Source organism: Haliotis rubra, unplaced genomic scaffold (assembly GCF_003918875.1).
Source record: "Haliotis rubra isolate DU_JTF1 unplaced genomic scaffold, ASM391887v1 Scf15, whole genome shotgun sequence".
NCBI lineage: Eukaryota > Metazoa > Mollusca > Gastropoda > Lepetellida > Haliotidae > Haliotis > Haliotis rubra.
In genome coordinates, this window is record NW_025765447.1 from 4,231,845 (window position 1) to 4,252,645 (window position 20,801).

The window sequence follows — 20,801 nt, forward strand, 5'->3', positions numbered from 1 at the left end:
AGGTTTGGGCGGGAGGAACAATAATTGGTGTTCAGAGACTGAGGCAAACTAAAGGAACCTAGCCGCCTATTGCAATGACGGATTCTAATGCTGTAAATGATACTGGAAGTTGGGGTAAGATCTTCACAAGTTAGACTTACGTGTTTGATATATGTGCGTGACCGTAAATCATAAACTACGTTGACTTTCTTCTCAAGTGTTTGTTTATTTCTTGTTTAAGCCGCACTCAGCAATATTCCAGCCATATGGCGGTCTATAAATAATCGAGCCTGGACAAGACAATCCAGTGATCAACAGTATGAGCATAGATCAACGCTGTTGGGAGTCGATGACATGTGTCAACAAAGTCAGCATGTATGACCACCTGATCCCGTTAGTTGCTTCTTAGGACAAGCATGGGTTGCTGAAGATTAATTCTAACCTCTTTTCAAGTCAAAGTAATGAGAAGGAGAGCTTATTGAGTACTAGTATTGAAGGCGCTACCAAGAGTGCAGTTCCCTATTTTGACTAGTGCTACACGTTCCTATTTTGGTCAGGGTGACAAGACTTTGCATGTGTTTATGACTGGTGAAACTGGTGGGACAAGACCTCACCTTTTCTGGACAACCTGGTATCATCGCTATTTGTTAGTGTTTCATAAATACATGCTATAGTGGATCACAGAGGTTTCTTGTGGATGTCGAAAGGGCTTTGTCTCCCCTCAATAACATCACATCACATCACATCACATCACAAAACAACATGCTCCGCACTTGGCAGAGATGTTTTAGTCAATGAGGAAAAGGTTTCGTCTCTAATATGTTTGTATGACATAAAAACGATCGTGGTATCTTGATATATTGAGTTTTCTCTGAATGATATTCATAGATATATAGTTCTCCTTGCCCTAAAACTTTAAATTGTATGTTAACCACAGGGTAAACCCTCACTTAACATTTAAATTCTTTTGGGACACCTTGGAATCAGCATTTGCCTTCATGGCTACTGATGAGGATTGCGAGGAATGTAGTATTTCTTCATTTCCTCTAATACTGGCAAACTATTGCAAACTAATATTTATGAAATAATTCAAGTAAATAATAATTACCACAAAGCATCAATTCACCCTTTGTAAACGTCGTGACTTAAGGAAACAGAATTACTAATCTTTCACTCCGGATTTGTTCATCAATGTCAATGCAGCTTCTCTTTAATAAGTCCCCTTTGGGTAGCCTAGTAACTAAAGCGTTCGCGCATCACACCCACGACCCGGGTTCGACTCCCCACACGGGTACACATGTGTGAAGCCCATTGCTGGTGTCCCCCGCTGTGATATTGCTGGAATGTTGGTAAAAGCTGCGTAAGACCATATTCACTCACTCACTCATTGGATTTACACGATTCCTTCAGATGTTGGCGATTATTACAATTCAGCCAAGCATTAAAAGAACACATATTCTACGATAAAAAACGTAGTAAGAGGAAACATACTTTGAATGTTTTGGGACTTACACAACCTCACAGGACGACAATTACTATTTTACAGCGATTTAACCCTGTTTGAGGATACAGCCACTAACAATCTCAGTTATTAATCTAATGTACCGATTATATAATTCCATTGATATATTTACAAAACACATTGAATAATTCTATATCTTTTAATATGCAGTAATAAAATGAATACTCAGACTCACTCGATCACTATTTCCACATCCATTAAACGTCCCTGCTAAAAGTAGAGTCGATTCCATGAAATGATTCTATTTCCAGAATCCTACGATATCCAAACACACCCAAAACCCATTTTAAACAAAAGCGTACTCACATGAGATGCCCAGTTAGCTTGCTCTCCCTTTATCATCTCGGTCGGTGTGTAATGTCTTGTCGCCTGGACGAGCAGTGCTGTTCTGCGGTAAATAACGCCCCCAAAGAGATGACAGTCTGTTTCTAAACACATTTCTACATTTCCTCAAATATCATACATGTAATTATACATATACACACACCTATATATGCAGACATACACAAAATAATGACAAAACATGGATTTCCCTCCTTTAGCGTTTGTGGATGTCCTTACATATGTATTGATGTACACAACCGAATTCCACCCTTTGGTAAAAACTAGTACTTTTGTTGGGTTGAGTCCTATCCGGGATTCGTACCCCCACTCTCACTGTTAGGCAAAAATACTAGAATCTGTAATTTACTGAGAAAGAGTCATCCAAACAATGCGTGAAGCCCATTTCTGGTGTCCCCCGCCGTGATATTGCTTGAATATTGCTAAAAGCGGCGTAAAACTAGACTCACTCACTCTTGATGATATTTTGACACAAAATTGCAAGGAAGATTTATAATTAGGGTCTTTCTATTCCAGTTGCCAGAGAATATGATAAGAGAGTGTAGTATGAATTGTTGCATAAAATGACATGTTTGAACGATAGAAAGTTTGTGATCGCCATAATGTTGTTCTTCATAGCTATGTACAGTAGCATTCACAATTCTTCTCCATACATGTTTTGGAGGAAATATGCCTTGAGCAATATATTTGTCAACATATGTATTTAGATTAGACTTTCAGATATTGATAAAAGAATGACGTTTTCAGAGTAGGAGTTGTTAAAGTGTTGACATGTCACTGCTGAAAGCCCATTCACGCAATCATGTGAATGTTCTCACCGATTCCATCGTCAAAATCATCGTCCTTATTATTTTTAAATGGGATAAACATTGGAACCGGGAGAAACATCCCATAGCCCGAAGGCCAGATATAACTAGGCCAGTATATTTACACATTCGGTAAATGCTAGTCTAGGTAAATGCTTTCGTTAAATTTTCAAATTTTAAATCGAGACCTTTTTCACAATATTATTCTATGTGATTTCTGCATGGTTATTTAATGTTCATACACACCGGGTCTGTCAAGTCAACGGGTAAAACACAGGTGATCAGCGATGAGTATGCTGGTAGAATTATGGGTATGTCAAAATTTTGTTAAGTTAGATGATCATTTACGAACATAATATATCAAGAATCATTTGCAGAGGTGTAACAAAGAAAGTTAGATCTGTACCTCATTCGGTTCATAGCCGTTCTAGAACTAATTCACGGACGTGCCATCTCTGTGATAGTCTGTCTCACAGTCCCTGAATCACATTATTTTCCCTACAGCCTAGCCTTCCCTGTAGTGCTAAAGCCCTAAACGAAGCAAGTCTAGATTTCCCCAGGTTCAGGAATCTCTGGTCTCCCTAGGGCTCCTTTTCAATTTAAATGGGCTTGTTTGTTACTATCAAACTTATATATATTCAGAGACTAAGCCTTAGTTTATCTCTGTGAGTAACCAGTGCGATGTGAATATAGCTTCGTTCACGAATGCGTCTGGTGTAAATAATGACCCAGCCGTTGAACTGAGGATGAGGAAGTGTGTACAAAACAGTTTGTCCTAGAAAGCCGACCGGGCCGGTTACTGGGACGTGGGAGAATAACTGGGACACGTCAAACGGTGAATGGGACCCATGTGTAAACGATACGTCACAGCAGAGTTTATCACCGGGTCAATGGCTGTTCATCGGGAGTGTGTATATAAGGATGGACAGAGTCTGTTGTTGGTTAGAGAACTTCGGTTCGTCGGCTTGCAAACATGGACGTTCTGCAACTTGTATCCCGTCTCAATCGTGACACTGCTCTGCAGGCTGTGGGGACATCCGTGGCCCTGTACGTGGCGTACCGAGTGGTCAAACTCGTGGTCTGGTATCGGCGTTTCTTCAGCTTCTTCAACAACTGTCAGGGCGTCAAGGAGTTTAACTGGAGGTCTGGGAACCTGCATGTGGTGAGTCAGTTTACAGCACGTGTCGTGTCATTTTACTGCATGTGTCGTGCCATTTTACAGCATGTATCGAGCCAGTTTACCGTATGTGTCGTGTCATTTTACTGCATGTGTCGTGTCATTTTACTCTATATTTTGAGTCTCATCTGCATTTGTTAAGTCACTTTACTGCATGTGTTAAGTCACTTTGATGCATGTGGGGAGTTACTTCTCTGCATGTGGTGGGTCGCTTTACTGCATGTGTTGAGTCCCTTTACTGCATGATCAGTCACTTTACTGCATGTGTCGAGTCCCTAAATAATCACAAAGCTGATTGATGTCTGTGAATATGTAAACAACGGGAAATGTTCATTTAAAGTGATTTATACTAAGTTTGCTTGTTTGGTTGGTTGGTTGGCGGCGGTCTGTAAATAATCGAGTCTGGACCAGACAATCATGTGATCAACATCATGAGCACCTATCTACGCAGTTGGGATATGTTTGAAATATACGGACATAAAATAACCGCAACAAACCCCTTCCGCATCTGTAATAAAGACATGTTTAACATTTGGTAGATGGGACCTAGTCATATGTCAGGAATGATGCCCTGGATGTATGTCATCATGTCACATGGTTCCACATCTGTATCCATGTCCCCGAGTACACTATAATGATCAAACTTAGTCTCTTACATTTAGTACCTAAGCAATGCCCTCTGGGATTTTGCAGGTTATCTATTGTGAGTTGGTTACTAATAGTAATTATTCTATCATGGCTACGTGAAATACTCGAATTTGATTGGACAATCAATACAATTAGACAACTGGATTGAAAATGCGCCTGATTTCATGAACGCTTCACTGCGCACATATACAACACTGCCGCATCAGCTTGACCACCAACATGGCTAATATCAACACAACAGACGTGATGGAAATGCTAATAAAACATTTAAAAAAAAATACAATTATATGATGTTTTTTTCCTCCACAGTTATTAGGCAACGTCACTATCATATTGCCTTCTATTATAAACATATTCAAACTCAATTACAATTGTACAGCCCCACTCATAACCAAACAATATCTAACTTATAAATCAGAAAGCCTTATAGAAATACATCCCTGTTTATACAAAAATTACAGTAAAACGTTCGTAATATTGGCATACCTGGGAAACGGTATATTTGTTTCCTTTTTGAATGGCGTACACAACATGAGATATCCAGTAAGTTTGACACACTATCTTTGCGTCACACTTTCGACAATTTTATGAGGATATTCGCAAGATAACGCTAAGGCGAAACACCAAATTTATGCCCCTCATACTCTATGATATCCCGTTGCATCGTTCAAAAAATACATATCAAAAATTGAACAACCAGAATTCTGCTTTCTGCCAGCTTCCCCGCAAGGCTGTTACTGCGCGTTCGGTTTCAAATGAAATTTAGATTCTATCAATTCGGTCTAACATTCATCTAATTTCCAAACAGGTTTATCTCCTAAATAACAGAAGGTTATTGGAAGATATGTTTTCTTCTTGAAAGATATTTAAGGCTCAGATTTGAAATGTTGGGTTGTCCAATTATTTTTGTAGATTTATAAACAGTTTGGATATAGTGTAAGGTGTTTCTTATTTCTTAATACCTTTGTCCTGAAGGTGGTGAGTTTTATGGAGAAGCATGTACAATGTGAATGACCCCTCTAAAATTTATGTACAAAATCAGTGACCCCCCTGCATGTCATGTACAAAATCGAGTCTCCTAGACTAACGCTTAGTCTGTGAATATATATATATATCATATATATATAATTTTGATTATAACAAATAAACCCATTTAAATTGAAATGGAGCCCCAGGGAGACCAGAGATCCTGAACCTTGGGAAATCTAGACTTGCTTCATTTACGGCTTTAGCACTGCAGGGAGGGATAGGCTGTAGGGAAATTATATGGTTTAGGGACTGTGAAGTAGACTACGGGCGTTGTACGTTACGGTGTATGACCGTTATAAAAGCTGGCGGGACAGGGGCGGTATCGTCGCTGATATAGTGCTTGACACGAGTCTCCTTAATCAGGTGCATGGATGTGTTTCAGCTCCCCCAGGACTTCGAGAAACGTGCCGAAGTGGAGCAGGAATGGATGAAGAGATTCCCCAAGTACTACCGGCTCTGGGTAGGGCCTCTTAATCCAGTCATCAGGGTCTACCACCCAGATACCATCAAACCCATCATCAAGTCCGCAGGTAAGCAGAAAAGAAAATAACTAGTCTGGGTGCATTGAAATAGGTTCTAACTGTATCTGAAACGATATCAACTTCATTTAAGTATATGCCTCTGGACAACAATATCAACATCATTTAAGTATATGCCTCTGGACAACAATATCAACTTCATTTAAGTATATGCCTCTGGACAACAATATCAACTTCATTTAAGTATATGCCTCTGGACAACAATATCAACTTCATTTAAGTATATGCCTCTGGACAACAATATCAACATCATTTTAGTATATGCCTCTGGACAACAATATCAACATCATTTAAGTATATGCCTCTGGACAACAATATCAACATCATTTAAGTATATGCCTCTGGACAACAATATCAACTTCATTTAAGTATATGCCTCTGGACAACAATCTCAACTTCATGTAAGCATATGCCTCTGGACAACAAGACCCACAAATCTTGGTCAAACTTTCGCAATAGAAGTTTACAAACAATTGTAAATGTGTCTCGCTCAACACTGAAAGAAATGTTTCAATATGTGTACATTGATTTCAAAATCAGTCCAGAAGGTTTGTCCCGTTCTTTGCATTTTCACAGAGCCAAAGCCAAGGGGATTTGGGGCCCAATATGAAGCAGCAGTGCCCTGGCTCGGGGAGGGTCTCCTGATCGCTGGGGGACAACGCTGGTACCGAGCTCGTCGACTCCTTACCCCCGCCTTCCACTTCGACATCCTTAAACCCTACGTCGAAGTCTCTAACAACGCTATTGACACTATGATGGTAAGAGTGAGTGAGTGAGTTAATATTTAACGTCACATCGGCAATATTTCAGCCATATCTATGATGGTAAGAAGCTTACATGCCTTCAACAATGTCACCAAGATACATTCAGTGTTGCAATTGTTATTTTAAGGTAAAATCGCAGGTTTACTTACCATTTATGAAGGGCTCCTTAACTTTGGCATTCCTTAATATGTAGGGGGTATCTTCATTCTGGATGTCAATATTTACTTGAGCCTATCATGTTCCCTCTTAAAGTTTCCGGTTAAGAATGACGATACAATTGGAACACCGTTAATACGTTAAATCACATGAAATTGACAGCCTCTACCTTAAATTGGACATCAAGTTCGGTTTAAGATCTCCATCTATGTGTTTGAGTTACATGTAGCCCTCTCAGTTCTCGATTGGCTGAGCAAAGCATTAATTTTGTGGAATTTTGTGATTTCAACTATTCTGGTGTGTGTCGTCTTTTATTTACAGAGGGTAATTCAGCCCTGACTAAAAACGTTTTACAAATTGAGCCAATATTTCTGGGAAGTATACATGTGGCAGTGTTTTAATGTAAACGGCGTGTATAAGGTTTTACAATCAGCTGAGTGTACATGCAGTTTACATGTGTCTTAATTTCAACGTGTCATGCCGCACTATGTTCAGTGTTGCCTGATCAGCTTTCAAGGCCTTAGTAAAGCATTTACAAAAACCTTCCAAGGCACCTGGGGGTTGGGGTGAGGGGTGTAAAGCGCATGATCAAATTGGTTTTCGAAGATGTGGACAACACCTTAGAACTTCATCACTTCAGCATTCCCTCACACTTATAGGTCGTGAAATTGCCGTAAAAGTTTACTCACTCATTCAATAAAACCTTCACCAATAAACTTTTATTTAACAGGCTAAGATTGACAATCACATCAAGGAAGGCTCCAGCTTTGAGTTGTTCAACATGATCAGTCTGTGTACATTTGATATCCTGTTGAGATGCGCCATGTCGGTCAAGGAAAACATACAGCAACAGGGGTGAGTACGGGGAATCTGATGGACAGCAGCATGGGTGAATACGGGGAATTTGAAATATTACAACATAAGTGAATATGACACCATGTGTGGGTACGGGGAATTTGTTATATGACAACAATGGTGAGTATGTGGAATTTCATATCTGACAACATGGGTGAGTGCGGGGACTTTGATATATGACAACATGGATGAGTACGAGGAATTTGATAAATGATAACATGGGTGAGTACGAGGAATTTGATATATGATAACATGGGTGAGTACGGGGAATTTGATTATGAAAAGCGGGGCGAATACGGGGAATTTGATATATGATAACATGGGTAAGTACGAGGAATTAGATTATTACAACATGGGTGAGTACGGGGAATTTGATATATGACAACATGGGTGAGTACGAGGAATTTGATATATGACAACATGGGTGAGTACGAGGAATTTGATAAATGATAATATGGGTGAGTAAGAGGAATTAGACTATTACAACATGGGTGAGTACGGGGTATTTGATATATGACAACATGGGTGAGTACGAGGAATTTGATAAATGGTAATATGGGTGAGTAAGAGGAATTAGACTATTACAACATGGGTGAGTACGGGGTATTTGATATATGATTACATGGGTGAGTACGGGAAATTTGATAAATTATGACATGGGTGAGTACGGGGAATTTGATATATGACAACAGTAGAGATGGGAGTAGCCAGGCAGGTAGAAACAGGGGTGAGTACGGGAAACAGACCGACTTCAACGCAGATGAGAAAGTGTAACAGGGCTGTGTACGGGGAGTGTGAGAGCCGGAAACAATGGTGAACGCGGGACATGGTTTCAGTTACATGTAGTTACAGGCAACCTTCAGTTCTACACACAGCATGTACGATCAATATTGTTTTAAAGAAAGACTTATCAATTAATATGCATACTTTTTTTTCTGTCAGGCAAACACATCCGTATGTAAGCGCAGTGAATGACTTGCTCACCCTGGTTACAATCCGAAACTTGTAAGTTGCTACAATCCGAAACGTGTAAGTTTCGGGAGTTTTTGTTTAGTTTATTTTGGTGTTGATTTTTTGGGTTTTGTTTTGTTTTGTTGACATTAATTATTATTGTTTATATACTTACTAATATACTTATTTAATCATGGGGGGGGCCTTGCAAAATTTGAGTGCCACTAAACTGTAATATTGAGTGGTATTTTAATAAGTTCCATTCACTCACGCTCAACCTGTTTCCTAATGCTACTTGTTTAATCCCCTTAATCTTCCAATCTTGTTTCGTACTTTCGCGGGGCGGGCTACACACGTTGATTAGTTAAAAAGGTAAATATAAGTTGTTAGACAATAACAGAATATTATTGAATGCAATGGATTTCTTGAATTCATTAAATGGATGCATCAGGCGCGAGAATGATTGAAGACTTGTCTTTTTCAGCAACCCACTGTACTTCTTTGACTTCGTCTTTTACAACACGTCCAAGGGGAAGAAGTTTAAGGAGCGTTGTGACTTTGTACATAGCTGGGCGGAAGGCATCATCGACAAGAGGCGACAGGATTTGGTCAGTGTTTAACGTTCAACAATCTTTACAACATAGTTCACAGTAATGCAGAGAATAGGTCCTATCCCAGCAGGCACATCAACGTTGTTTCAACGTTGAGAATAGGTTGATCCTCAACGTTGAAAATAGCTTGAAAATAGGTTGTATATGAAAGTTTTTTTGACGTAGATATCCGACGTGGAATCAACGTTGAAGTTTGACCGATTATCAACGTTGAAAAAAGGTTGATCCTCAACGTTGAAAATAGATTGAAAATAGGTTGTATATGAAAGTTTTTTTGACGTAGATATCCGACGTGGAATCAACGTTGAAGTTTGACCGATTATCAACGTTGAAAAAAGGTTGATCCTCAACGTTGAAAATAGATTGAAAATAGGTTGTATATGAAAGTTTTTTTGACGTAGATATCCGACGTGGAATCAACGTTTAAGTTTGACCGATTATCAACGTTGAAAAAAGGTTGATCCTCAACGTTGAAAATAGATTGAAAATAGGTTGTATATGAAAGTTTTTTTGACGTAGATATCCGACGTGGAATCAATGTTGAAGTCTGACATATTATTAACGTTGAAAATGGGTTGTTCCGTGGTTGTATATGAAAGTTTTTTTGACGTAGATATCCGACGTGGAATCAATGTTGAAGTCTGACATATTATTAACGTTGAAAATGGGTTGTTCCGTGGTTGTGTCTGGGAGGTATTACGCTTTCCTGTAAATAGACTCGCATTTCATCTTTAAACTACAATAAAGTAGCACCAAACTCCTGCATCCAGCTAAAATACCCAAAAAGCTACCTGCAATAAACAGTGTTCAAACAGAAAATTGCAGTAAAAATATTTACCTGATAAAATACTTGGTTACAATTCCACATTCAATATAATGTTCATTTAAGTTTTATGTCAGTTGGACGTATAATTCCAGTAAGAAGAAAAGAGTATTCCAAATTAAGAAAACTATTTACTGTTGTATTGTTACCTTGAAAGGTGAAAATTGTCCCGAGAAGACATTTTGTCTGAATTTCAGCTCTTAGACAGGCCCCTGAATAAACACAATGCAATTACTTTCACCATGAAAGGGATCCAAGATGACCAGGAACTATACCTGGAGACAGCACATAAAACAAGTCACTTTTCATGAAATCTTTATGAACACACACGCACACAGAAAACGTAGTTTAATGCATAATGTAAAACATCACACATGACATAGTCTGTAGGTGATCTCTGTTGTGCTTATAACACAATATCATCTGCATATAGCATCAAAGTGACATTTACGCCACCAATTTCAATACCACAGTTCAGATTTTTCAACACAATTACAACTCCAAAACACAATTATCAGCTCCTCTTCTTTCTGCCACTCCTGCCTGGCGGTCAGGTGGATACTTCAGAAACGTTCCTAACTCTTTCTTGAAATTTGCTTCGGATGCATTCCCATCTCATTCCCTTGAGATAGGACACATTCTGAAATTTTATATTTAAATACATGAATAAGTTATATGGAAGATATATTGTCTTAAATGATTCAAGTATTTGTTTAATCAATCACTTGAAAGGTTCATTTCACTGCTGTAACTTGGCATGTGAACATATGAACAGCATCAATACAAAATATGACGAAAAGTGTAAACAATATATATTTTCAACCGAAGGAATGGAAGTTTTCTTAAACATTTTCAAAGAAAATCCTCATTTGCAAGTTGATTATTTAATTAGACTATGAATTACCGGTAGGATGAATTAGACGATGCTTTACTGTCATATATTATTTGCTATGGTCATGATGAAAATGCTGCACTTGGTAATTAACTTACCAGAGATGATTGAATACAACCTTGTATTCTTAAAAGAAAACTTGCCGTTTTGCCCATCAACATTCATTCTTGACATCAAATTGTTTGACATTGTCCTGCAAAACAATGGAAGATTGTTGTTATTCTGTCAGATTTAGTTTTCTTTAGAGATTCTCGGAAATGATTATTTCAAATTAATAGGAGTTGAACTGATGTAGCAATTTTGCTACCAGGAGTCATAAATTGTAACAAAAGCCATTTTACATTAAATGATAAGAAAACAAAATGGGTGGTGGTTCACAGGTCAAAGAACAAGTCTATTGTGGGAGGTCTCCCAACACCATTTGTTCCCAAACACAAGGAAGTATGGATCATGGAGTTGTGAAAACAATAATGAGCTCTCATAAGTATACAATATATTCTCAAGTATCTACTCTCTCTCTCTCTTTGTCATTTGTACACTCATAAAACTCAGATAAATAACTTTTTTATAATTCATAAATGTTTACACTTAATCTCTTATAGGAACGCTTAGAAAATCTCTCATATAATGAATTATGTGTGCGTATTATCTGCGACGTCATAACTATGCTTCTCTGAATCATGAGCAATAAAATAATGAGATTAAACTCTACATTGCCAGAAATAATCTATCATACCATGAATAATAAGACATTGAATAACATCTCTTACAACTCCAATCTACACTCAAAAAGACTTAAATGTACTCGTAAACAAACATCGCTGGCTAACGCAAATTCTTGGAAACAGTACATCTCTGACTCTCAATTCCAAGAAATGGAAGTCCTACTGTATTTGACCAAAGGGGTGACAGGTGGCCAAAACATATTGAAATGTAGGTCATTCACTGAAAATAACTCTGATTTAAAACACTACAAATATACACCTTCTCTCTAATATACTCGATAGATGATCTTAACAGGGGAACATGTACATAAAATGCTGATATCTAACAACACCTGTACTTTAAATAATGGACTCTTCCAAATCTCAGTATGTTTCACTTCACACATATTAGATTGCAAATAATGAAAAACCTACCCTTAGACAATAATAAAAAACATCATATTCAAATTCTACAGCTGACCAAATACCTGAAGAGTGTGTTTCCCAGCAATAAACATCTCTCTATATATCTATAAATGTATGACTTCTGTCCTCTCGCGTGCTATCTTGCATCCAGCTGTTTACGGCGAAAAACAATATGGCGCCAAGCAACTATTATCACCAAAAAAGACCAAACATTATCACAAATATTCAAAACAGGTGGTAATGAAAGAGCATTATCATCTTTCTCTTAAACTTTGTGGTGGATATACTGGAAACAAGTGAAATGTTAAAAACGTGTTACCTTAGCCTTGCTCCTTTTATGTGATCCACAAAATTGCTGCCACCCAGTGTTCGAAGATGAGATTTCTGCAAATTCCATTAAAATAATCTTATTTCATAATTAAATGTTCCTTACATTAAAATTACTTCTTTTGTATGTAAGATTGTAACCTTTAAGAGACATGAATTATCATATCCCATCCAAACAAGTGTAAGAATGAAAGTCTGTGGGTGCAGTTTTGTTAATTGTCCCATCAAAGAATCATTAGTGAAGTTACACTTTATGTAAATAAATAAAAGTTCAAATAAATTATATACAATTTCATCCTTAACAAAGACTTTCACAAGACATTTTAAAGTGAAAATTTTCGTTGCATTTCCTTACGCCATTCTCCACCACCCCCTCCACCCCAATAATATACATATGTTGATAGGGTTCAGGGCATCATTTACTGATAGATCTATTCAAACGAACAAATGTTCATAATAATGGGATGCAATATAAAATGTTGATTAAACCTATCCGATTTTGTATAGCTGCCCTTAGGGACCGTTCATAATGTATGGCTTTGGGGTGATGTTGATTTTTATGTACAATGTGAATTACATCACCCCCCCTAAAAGTGTATGAGTATGTACAGAATAAGAGACGGCCCTCCCTGCATGTCATGTACATTATCTATGACGCCCTCTCCCCTTCCCATAATTTCTAAACATAGTGCGTGTGTACAAAATGCTGACCCTTAGCTCCCTGAACAAAATGGGTGACACCCCACCCCACCCCACCCCACCCCACCCTCCAACCCTTACAATCAACACCCCCACCCGCAGCCATATATTTAATTATGAACGGTTCCTTATATTGATGTACTTCATTAATTATTTGAAAATGTATATTTGCAAAATTTAAATCAGGTGATGGGTACGAAAGGAAATCTTATTCGATTATATAATAAAATGCCAAATATATGCATGCAAATATATTGAAAAATAACAAAACAAACTTTTGAGAAACATGTACTGTGACATACCGGTAACCTTGTGAGATAAAACATGAGCCCTAATTCGGAGTTTCTTGCTACTGCTAGATTTAAACGGCATTCCTACGTTTTCATTATACATGAAGGACATACTTACCAAATAAACACCAGCATGCCGTGAAGATGGTGAAAATAGAACGATATTGCGTTGACTGACTGACTGACTGAGTTTGGTTTTACGCCGCTTTTAGCAATATTCCAGCAATATCACGGCGGGGGACACCAGATATGGGCTTCACTCATTGTACCCATGTGGGGATTCGAACCCGGGTCTTCGGCGTGACGAGCCAACGCTTTAACCACTAGACTACCCCACCGCCCCGATATTGCGTTGAACTTCGCCAAGGTGAACTGACAACGATCAGCTGCCTTTGCGCATGTCCGGATATGGCCAAACGAGGCGATCGAAAGGTCAACATCTGGCTTGTGTTTGAAAGCAAATTGTCGGGAATTATACAATTTTCACAGTTTTGTGGGAAAATATCAAATGTAATGCAATTTGGATAACTGATGACTTTATACCTAAAACTGCGATTTACGTAATATTTCCGTCCGTTGATCGATGCACAATCAAATAATATATAAGATTATATCTGTCACTAGCTCGATCTTGATCTTTTATGAAAATAATGTTCCGAAATGATAGTTGCTAAGTTGGATACCTATTACCAATATGAATTATGTATCAAATTTGCCAAGGAAACAATTAGTTGACATTTTGTTGGTTCCTTACGTTGAAACAACGTTGACAACTAAACAAATCTCGACTAACTTTCTTTGGTCGCATGATAAACGTTGAATCAACGTTTATGAAAGGTTGATCAACCAAACAACCAAAATTCAACGTTGATTCAACGTTGATTCAACGTTGTGTGCCCGCTGGGATGACTTACCGTGGATGTGAAGAGAGAGTGAATGAGTGAGTTTGGTTTTACGCCGCTTTTGCAATATTACGGCAATATCACGGCGGGGGACACCAGAAATAGGCTTCACACATTGTACCCATGTGGGGAATTGAACCCGGGTCTTCGGCTGGACGAGCGAACGGTTTAAGCACTAGGCTACCCCATCGCCCCTATTAACAGAAAGACCGAAAGCAAAAATATTTTCTGTATAAAACATACGTAGGTCATGGAAGCCACAAATAACTTTTAGCCATAGAAGGCCCCTTTCAATATAACGGTATTGCATGTGTTAATTCCGTGTAATATAGTCCCTTAAACTTCGCTCATACCTCAACCCCAAATCAAATGTACGAGGAGCTCGGCAGGTAGAGATAAATCAAAGGAAAGTAATGCACATGTAGTTGACGAATTAGCCAAATATTGGTACACCTACAAGTCTTATTTCATATTAATCTTTTAGCGTTAAACCATTGTGTACCCACCACGCTGTGGTAAGATAGCTAGACTTATCCTGGTTAATCGAAAAACATTTTCTGAAAATACGGCATTTCAATGATGTACCCACAAAAAACTGTGAGAATATTTCGAAAATGAACATTTCACATGCCTGAATATATGTATAGTATTTTAGTTTTTATACATGGAACTTATTTGAGTGTATCTTGCGATAGGTAAGATGTTGCAATGGGTTATATTCTAATACCGAGTACATATGCGGGGATGTTTATTTTATTTTCTGCACTTTGAGATGTTATAGTGTATGTAACATTATACCTCTGAATAGCATTACCCTGTGTTTATGATCGTACTGTGTATATACAGGAGAGAGATGGTCCCCCCAAGGCCCGCTACCTGGACTTCCTGGACGTCCTGCTCAGTGCCAAAGATGCTGATGGCAAGGGCCTCACCCCGCTAGAGATCAGGAATGAAGTCGACACATTTCTATTTGAAGGTACGCCAACTAAACAAATCGCTGTTTATCGGGATAACTATCCTTTATTGATGGTTGTAACATGTCTCTGTCATTACACATGCATGCACTGCGAAATCATAATGAAGGAATAAGAATGTTGTAATGGAAAGGTTACATGCAAAAAAGATGAGAAAATTGCAGAAGGTTTTCCGGACTCCACTTCGGAATGTATAGCATTATGATCTACAGGCCAGTGACCTCCTCAGTATGGACATAAGCACTACTTTATTTGACTCAAACGTGGCCATTGCTGTTGACCTTAAGCATTGATGAAAACAAGTTATAAGCAATGGTATTGTCATCTGACAATATGCAAAATTGATACACTCACCCATATAGATTAAACATAGTTGGCCTGATTCTAGATTTATAAGTGTTCTATCGCTCATTCTCGATTAAATTTATTCTTAAGGTTAAGTGTATTTCCATCTCACAATATACTGGTGGGATAGCCTAGTGGCTAAGGCGTTCTCTCGTCAGGCCGAAAACCCGGGTACAATGCGTGAAGCCCATTTCCGGTTGCCGACACCGCAATAATAGTTTTAAAGTGGATAAACTAAAACACTCACCCCCTCCATCTCACAAACATTAGTAAATCCTAATCTTAATAAATGTATTCTTCCTTGGTCATGGGAATGCGACATTGTACAGAGATTCCGATCACATTATGTGAACACAGACGGAATGTTTCACTTGCATATCCTGCAATTTCCACATGGTCATTATCATGGTGTTATCTACAAGTACATGAGAGATAGTCCACAAGACATCGACCGAAAGTATGTCCCGTTCAAATCTGGCCAAAGCATAATGACTATAAATGTTTTCAGGAAACGTTAACGTCTGACATCAGCAATACGATCTAAAAAGAGGTACAACAAGCATACATCTGTAGCTAATATCAACAATCTTTCACCACCAGAAACTGATTTATCGACAAACCTTGTGACTCTGGACATGGGCCAGTTATGTGAAGGATGTGTTGCTTCTCCGATGGACTTTTATTTCAAGTGGATGTTTTGATCTGCGTTTCTTTGTTGTGAAGGTCACGACACAACGACCAGTGGAATATCATGGACGCTGTTTACCATGGCCTCCAAACCCGAGTTCCAGACCAGGGTCCAGGAGGAAGTGGACACATTGCTGGAAGGGAGAGAATCCAAGCACATAGAATGGTAGGGCACAGCACCGGTTCGGGTACATGTTGTAGGGGGAATCACATAGCATAGCAAATCGCATGGTATGGCAATCATGGTATGGTGAATTACATCACCTGTACGATACATACCCTGGTATGGCACATTACCTGGTGAATTACATCACCTGCACAATACATACCCTGGTATGGCACATTACCTGGTCGATTACATCACCTGTAAGATACATACCCTGGTATGACACATTACCTGGTCGATTACATCACCTGTACGATACATACCCTGGTATGGCACATTACCTGGTCGATTACATCACCTGTACAATACATACCATGGTATGGCAGGTGACCTGGTCAATCACATCACCTGTACAATATTTACCCTGGTATGGCAGGTGACCTGGTGAGTCACATCACCTAAACATACCCTGGTATGGCAGGTGACCTGGTCAATCACATCACCTGTACAATAATACTCTGGTATGGCAGGTGACCCGGTCAATCTGATCACCTGTACGATACATACCCTGGTATCGCAGGTGACCTGATATGATATGGTATACATACCCTTACACATGGTTGGGCCTGTCGATTGGTAAAGCACATCACCTGTTCAGGTACTAATTACATGGACGGGTACATCGCACGGTAGAGCACATCACCTTGTAGGTCTTATCATGTAGTAGAGAGTCAAGCGTCAAAATTTATTAGGTCAAGAACCAATACATTTCAACTTAATGAAATATTTGCCTGTGCACATGGCGAGGTACATAAATAGATAGCAATCATCGTGAGGATAAAGGTATGCAAAATATCACAAAAATTCAACTTTGTTTCTTTCAGTTAAGTTATAATAAACACATGTCGCAGCTTTTAAGATATAATAAACACATGTCGCAGTAATTAGATTGTGAAACAAAATTTCCCTGAAACTATCATAAAATAAGTCCAATCTAAAACACCTTGTTTGTTGAATGCAGTAGTAATACAATGGAAACTGACAATGTCTCATTTGGCCAGTGATAATGAAATTGATAAATGCAGTGCAGCGAATACTTCAAAATTGTTTTCACATCTTAACAATTTGATAAGCATAAACATAATTATAATTTCCAATAGGGTAAAAATTACATATTGTTTACGTTACGGTATTTTTCGATATTTTGGACAAATCAAGAGTACGTGGCACTCATCTTAGGAGAAATTAGAGAAGAGTAGGAGAAATTGCCAGAAAAAGGCAGTCAGTGAGTGAATGGTTTCACGCAGCCTTTAGCAATACTCCAGCAATATCACGGTGGGGGACACCAGAAATGGGTCTCACACATTGTACCCAGGTGGGGAATCGAACCCGGGTCTTCGGCGTGACGAGCGGAATCTGGTAAAGAGCGTCACCAGGTTGTTGTTTGTTTGTCAATTGTTTTAAGCCACAACATTCCAGTTATATGACGACAGTCTGCAATTACACACACTAGAATTAGTTCAATGGCCGTGATATTGCTGGAATATTGCTAAAAGCGGCATAAAACTAAACTCGCTCGGTCAGTCTACATATTAATATCCTAGTGTTTTATCCTGGCCAATCGTAGTATTGTAACGCTTAGTGCAAAAACCTACAAGGCAATTTACAGCTGCGTAGTACCTGTTTTATAATCTTTTTATATATGTTGTACAGAATTTCTTTTATCCACCGCAATGTGCATGTTTTTTTTTTTAAAATATGGTTTATCCTACTTCTAAGGATCCTCATAACTCCAACAGGAGTGGCTCATTTTAAATCACGTTATTTCATAGCATCTTATATGTAAATTGAGGCGAGACGTTAATAAACTATGCGTCTGTTAATATGTTTGACTTTATATTTGGAGAAGTTTGACTACTGGAAGGTAATGAACCACGTATATGTTTTAGGGATGACATCCACAAGATGGAATATCTGGCCCGGGTTCTGAAGGAAGGGATGAGGTTACACTCGCCAGTCCCGTTCGTCAGTCGGAGACTAGAACATCCCATGGAGCTGGACGGGAAGGTCTTTCCAGTAGGAACAATGGTCGCACTGGGCATATGGAATGTTCATCACAACCCAGACTTGTGGGAGAAGCCGGATGTGTTTGACCCCGACCGTTTCCTGCCTGAGAACATCAAGAAGCAGGACACCTACTCATACATCCCCTTCTCTGCTGGCCCACGGTAATACTACTTATCTTGCCTCACACATAAATGTCGTTTTCTGATTGGCTGAGCGCTCTTCTATTATTTTCAATGTACCCCGCTTACAAGCGAGTAACATTTTCTATGTACCCCGCTCGGAATGACGGACTCATTTGGTACTTCGTAGTAGTAAGTCTTTATCTCGATCAACATTGAATCACGTACGATGTACGGAAATTACCGATTTTTTGCGAATGCAAATCGATGGAAGGGAGATAACTCTAAATTTGTTTTTCTTGTTATCTGGTACTCCATGCTATGATCCGATACCCGTGCTTCAAATGGTTCAAAATTACCATTGAGGTGTTCGGTAACATAAAATACGTTGTTCACTGGTCCTTCGGGCTCAGGGAACATAAACAAACATCGAGGGTACAGCAACCCATGTCCTTCTCGAGACCAGTTAACAACTTATAATGTCTGTCCAGCCAGTCTGTATATTGTGTTAGGTTAAACTATAGCTGGGATTGTTTTGTCAAACCTAGGTTCCGACACTCACTCTGCACCCGTGAAGCTCCGGGTTAGAATTGATCTTCAGTAACCCATGCTTGTCGTAATAGGCGACTAACGGGATCGGGTGGTCAAACTCGTTGACTTGGTTGACACATGCCATCTTGTCCAAATTGCGTAGACTGATGTTCATGCTGTTGATCACTGGATTGTCTGGTCCAGACTCGATTAATTACAGAATTAATGTTGTTTTCATCACGATCCCTGCATGTTGTAGTTTACAATCGCAAGTAGTGTGAGTAGAAAATGACGAATATATACATTGTTATCATAGTTATATCATATATCATATAATCTTTCGTTCTTCGAAATCTATTTGTGATTCTAAATTGTAGTTTATTACAGAAGCACTAGACACTATACATCCAAACTAAGAACAGGACTGACGTTTAGTCAATTAATAAACTATATTTTCGTTTTTTAAAAATCGGACCAAGAATACGTCTATTCGGGACGCAAATGTACAACATTTCAAACATTATAAGGTTCATTTCGTTGCAAATTGATTTCTTGCTCTCAGTCTTCATTTAACCTTCTCTGATGTTCCGGGCCGTGATATTGTTGAAATATTGATTAAAGCAGCGTAAAACCATACTAACTTGACTGAACCAATTGCCTTCCACAGAAAATCACTCCGACCCAGATTAAATCTTAGAATGGGATAATATGGACAGGTTCGATATTTGCTTTTATTACACATTTCAGTTGCAAGAAAAATTCTTCCCTTCTTTTCCCCTTTATCTATATATCCCTTGCGAGAGTATGTGAGAACATGGGAGAATGTGTTATTTATTGTTCATATATGTTCTCTTCAGAAACTGCATTGGGCAACATTTCGCTCAGAACGAAGAAAAGGTCATAATAGGGAGAATTCTCCAGAGGTATGTTTTCTTTAATAATTTGTTACATGTAATTTCAGTCCCTGTAACGTTAAAAACAAATATATTTCCTGCTTTGAAATACAATTTACAAACTGCATACAACCAACAAATTCAAAAAATCTCTTTTTTGTTATTACAACGTCTGAGAAAGCTGAAGTCAGTTCTTACTAAATATATATGTTATGGTGGACAAATTCATCTACCTGACCGTCAGTTCTAGTTTTCATTGCTAATACAATAAAGTTCAAAAAAGTTTTGCTTTTCAGATACAAGTTAGAGGTAGATACAAGCTACAAGGTTGGGAGAAGGTTTGCTGGCGTGATGAAGTCCACTGAAGGTCTGTGGGTGTACGCTAAACACAGAAACTGAACATTCCAGCAGAAGGTGGACATTCCGGTCCCATGAAAACAATGATGACTGATGTTGATCTACACAGAAATATTCCACTTGATTGTTTAGCATTGATGATAGTAGATAACACTGTTTTGTACCCCAGGAAAACTACGGTTATATGATTGGTTGATTGTTTGACGCAATCAGGAGCATCTAGCAATACCAGAATAACTCTATTCATATAAATGATATGCCTTTCGGAATTAAGTATTGA

The 20,801-nt window shown here is 38.6% G+C and overlaps 1 protein-coding gene across 1 annotated transcript; it reads left to right on the forward strand.

The window, feature by feature from the left end:
• Positions 1-3,463: 3,463 nt before the first annotated feature.
• Positions 3,464-20,563, forward strand: LOC124270122 (cytochrome P450 4F2-like). The gene is made up of 10 exons (XM_046705141.1): positions 3,464-3,811; positions 5,886-6,033; positions 6,619-6,800; positions 7,693-7,817; positions 9,253-9,376; positions 15,289-15,418; positions 16,485-16,614; positions 18,504-18,782; positions 20,129-20,194; positions 20,461-20,563. The coding sequence occupies exons 1-10, from the start codon at positions 3,623-3,625 to the stop codon at positions 20,561-20,563; spliced, it is 1,476 nt and encodes a 491-aa protein (XP_046561097.1). The 5' UTR covers positions 3,464-3,622.
• Positions 20,564-20,801: the final 238 nt, after the last annotated feature.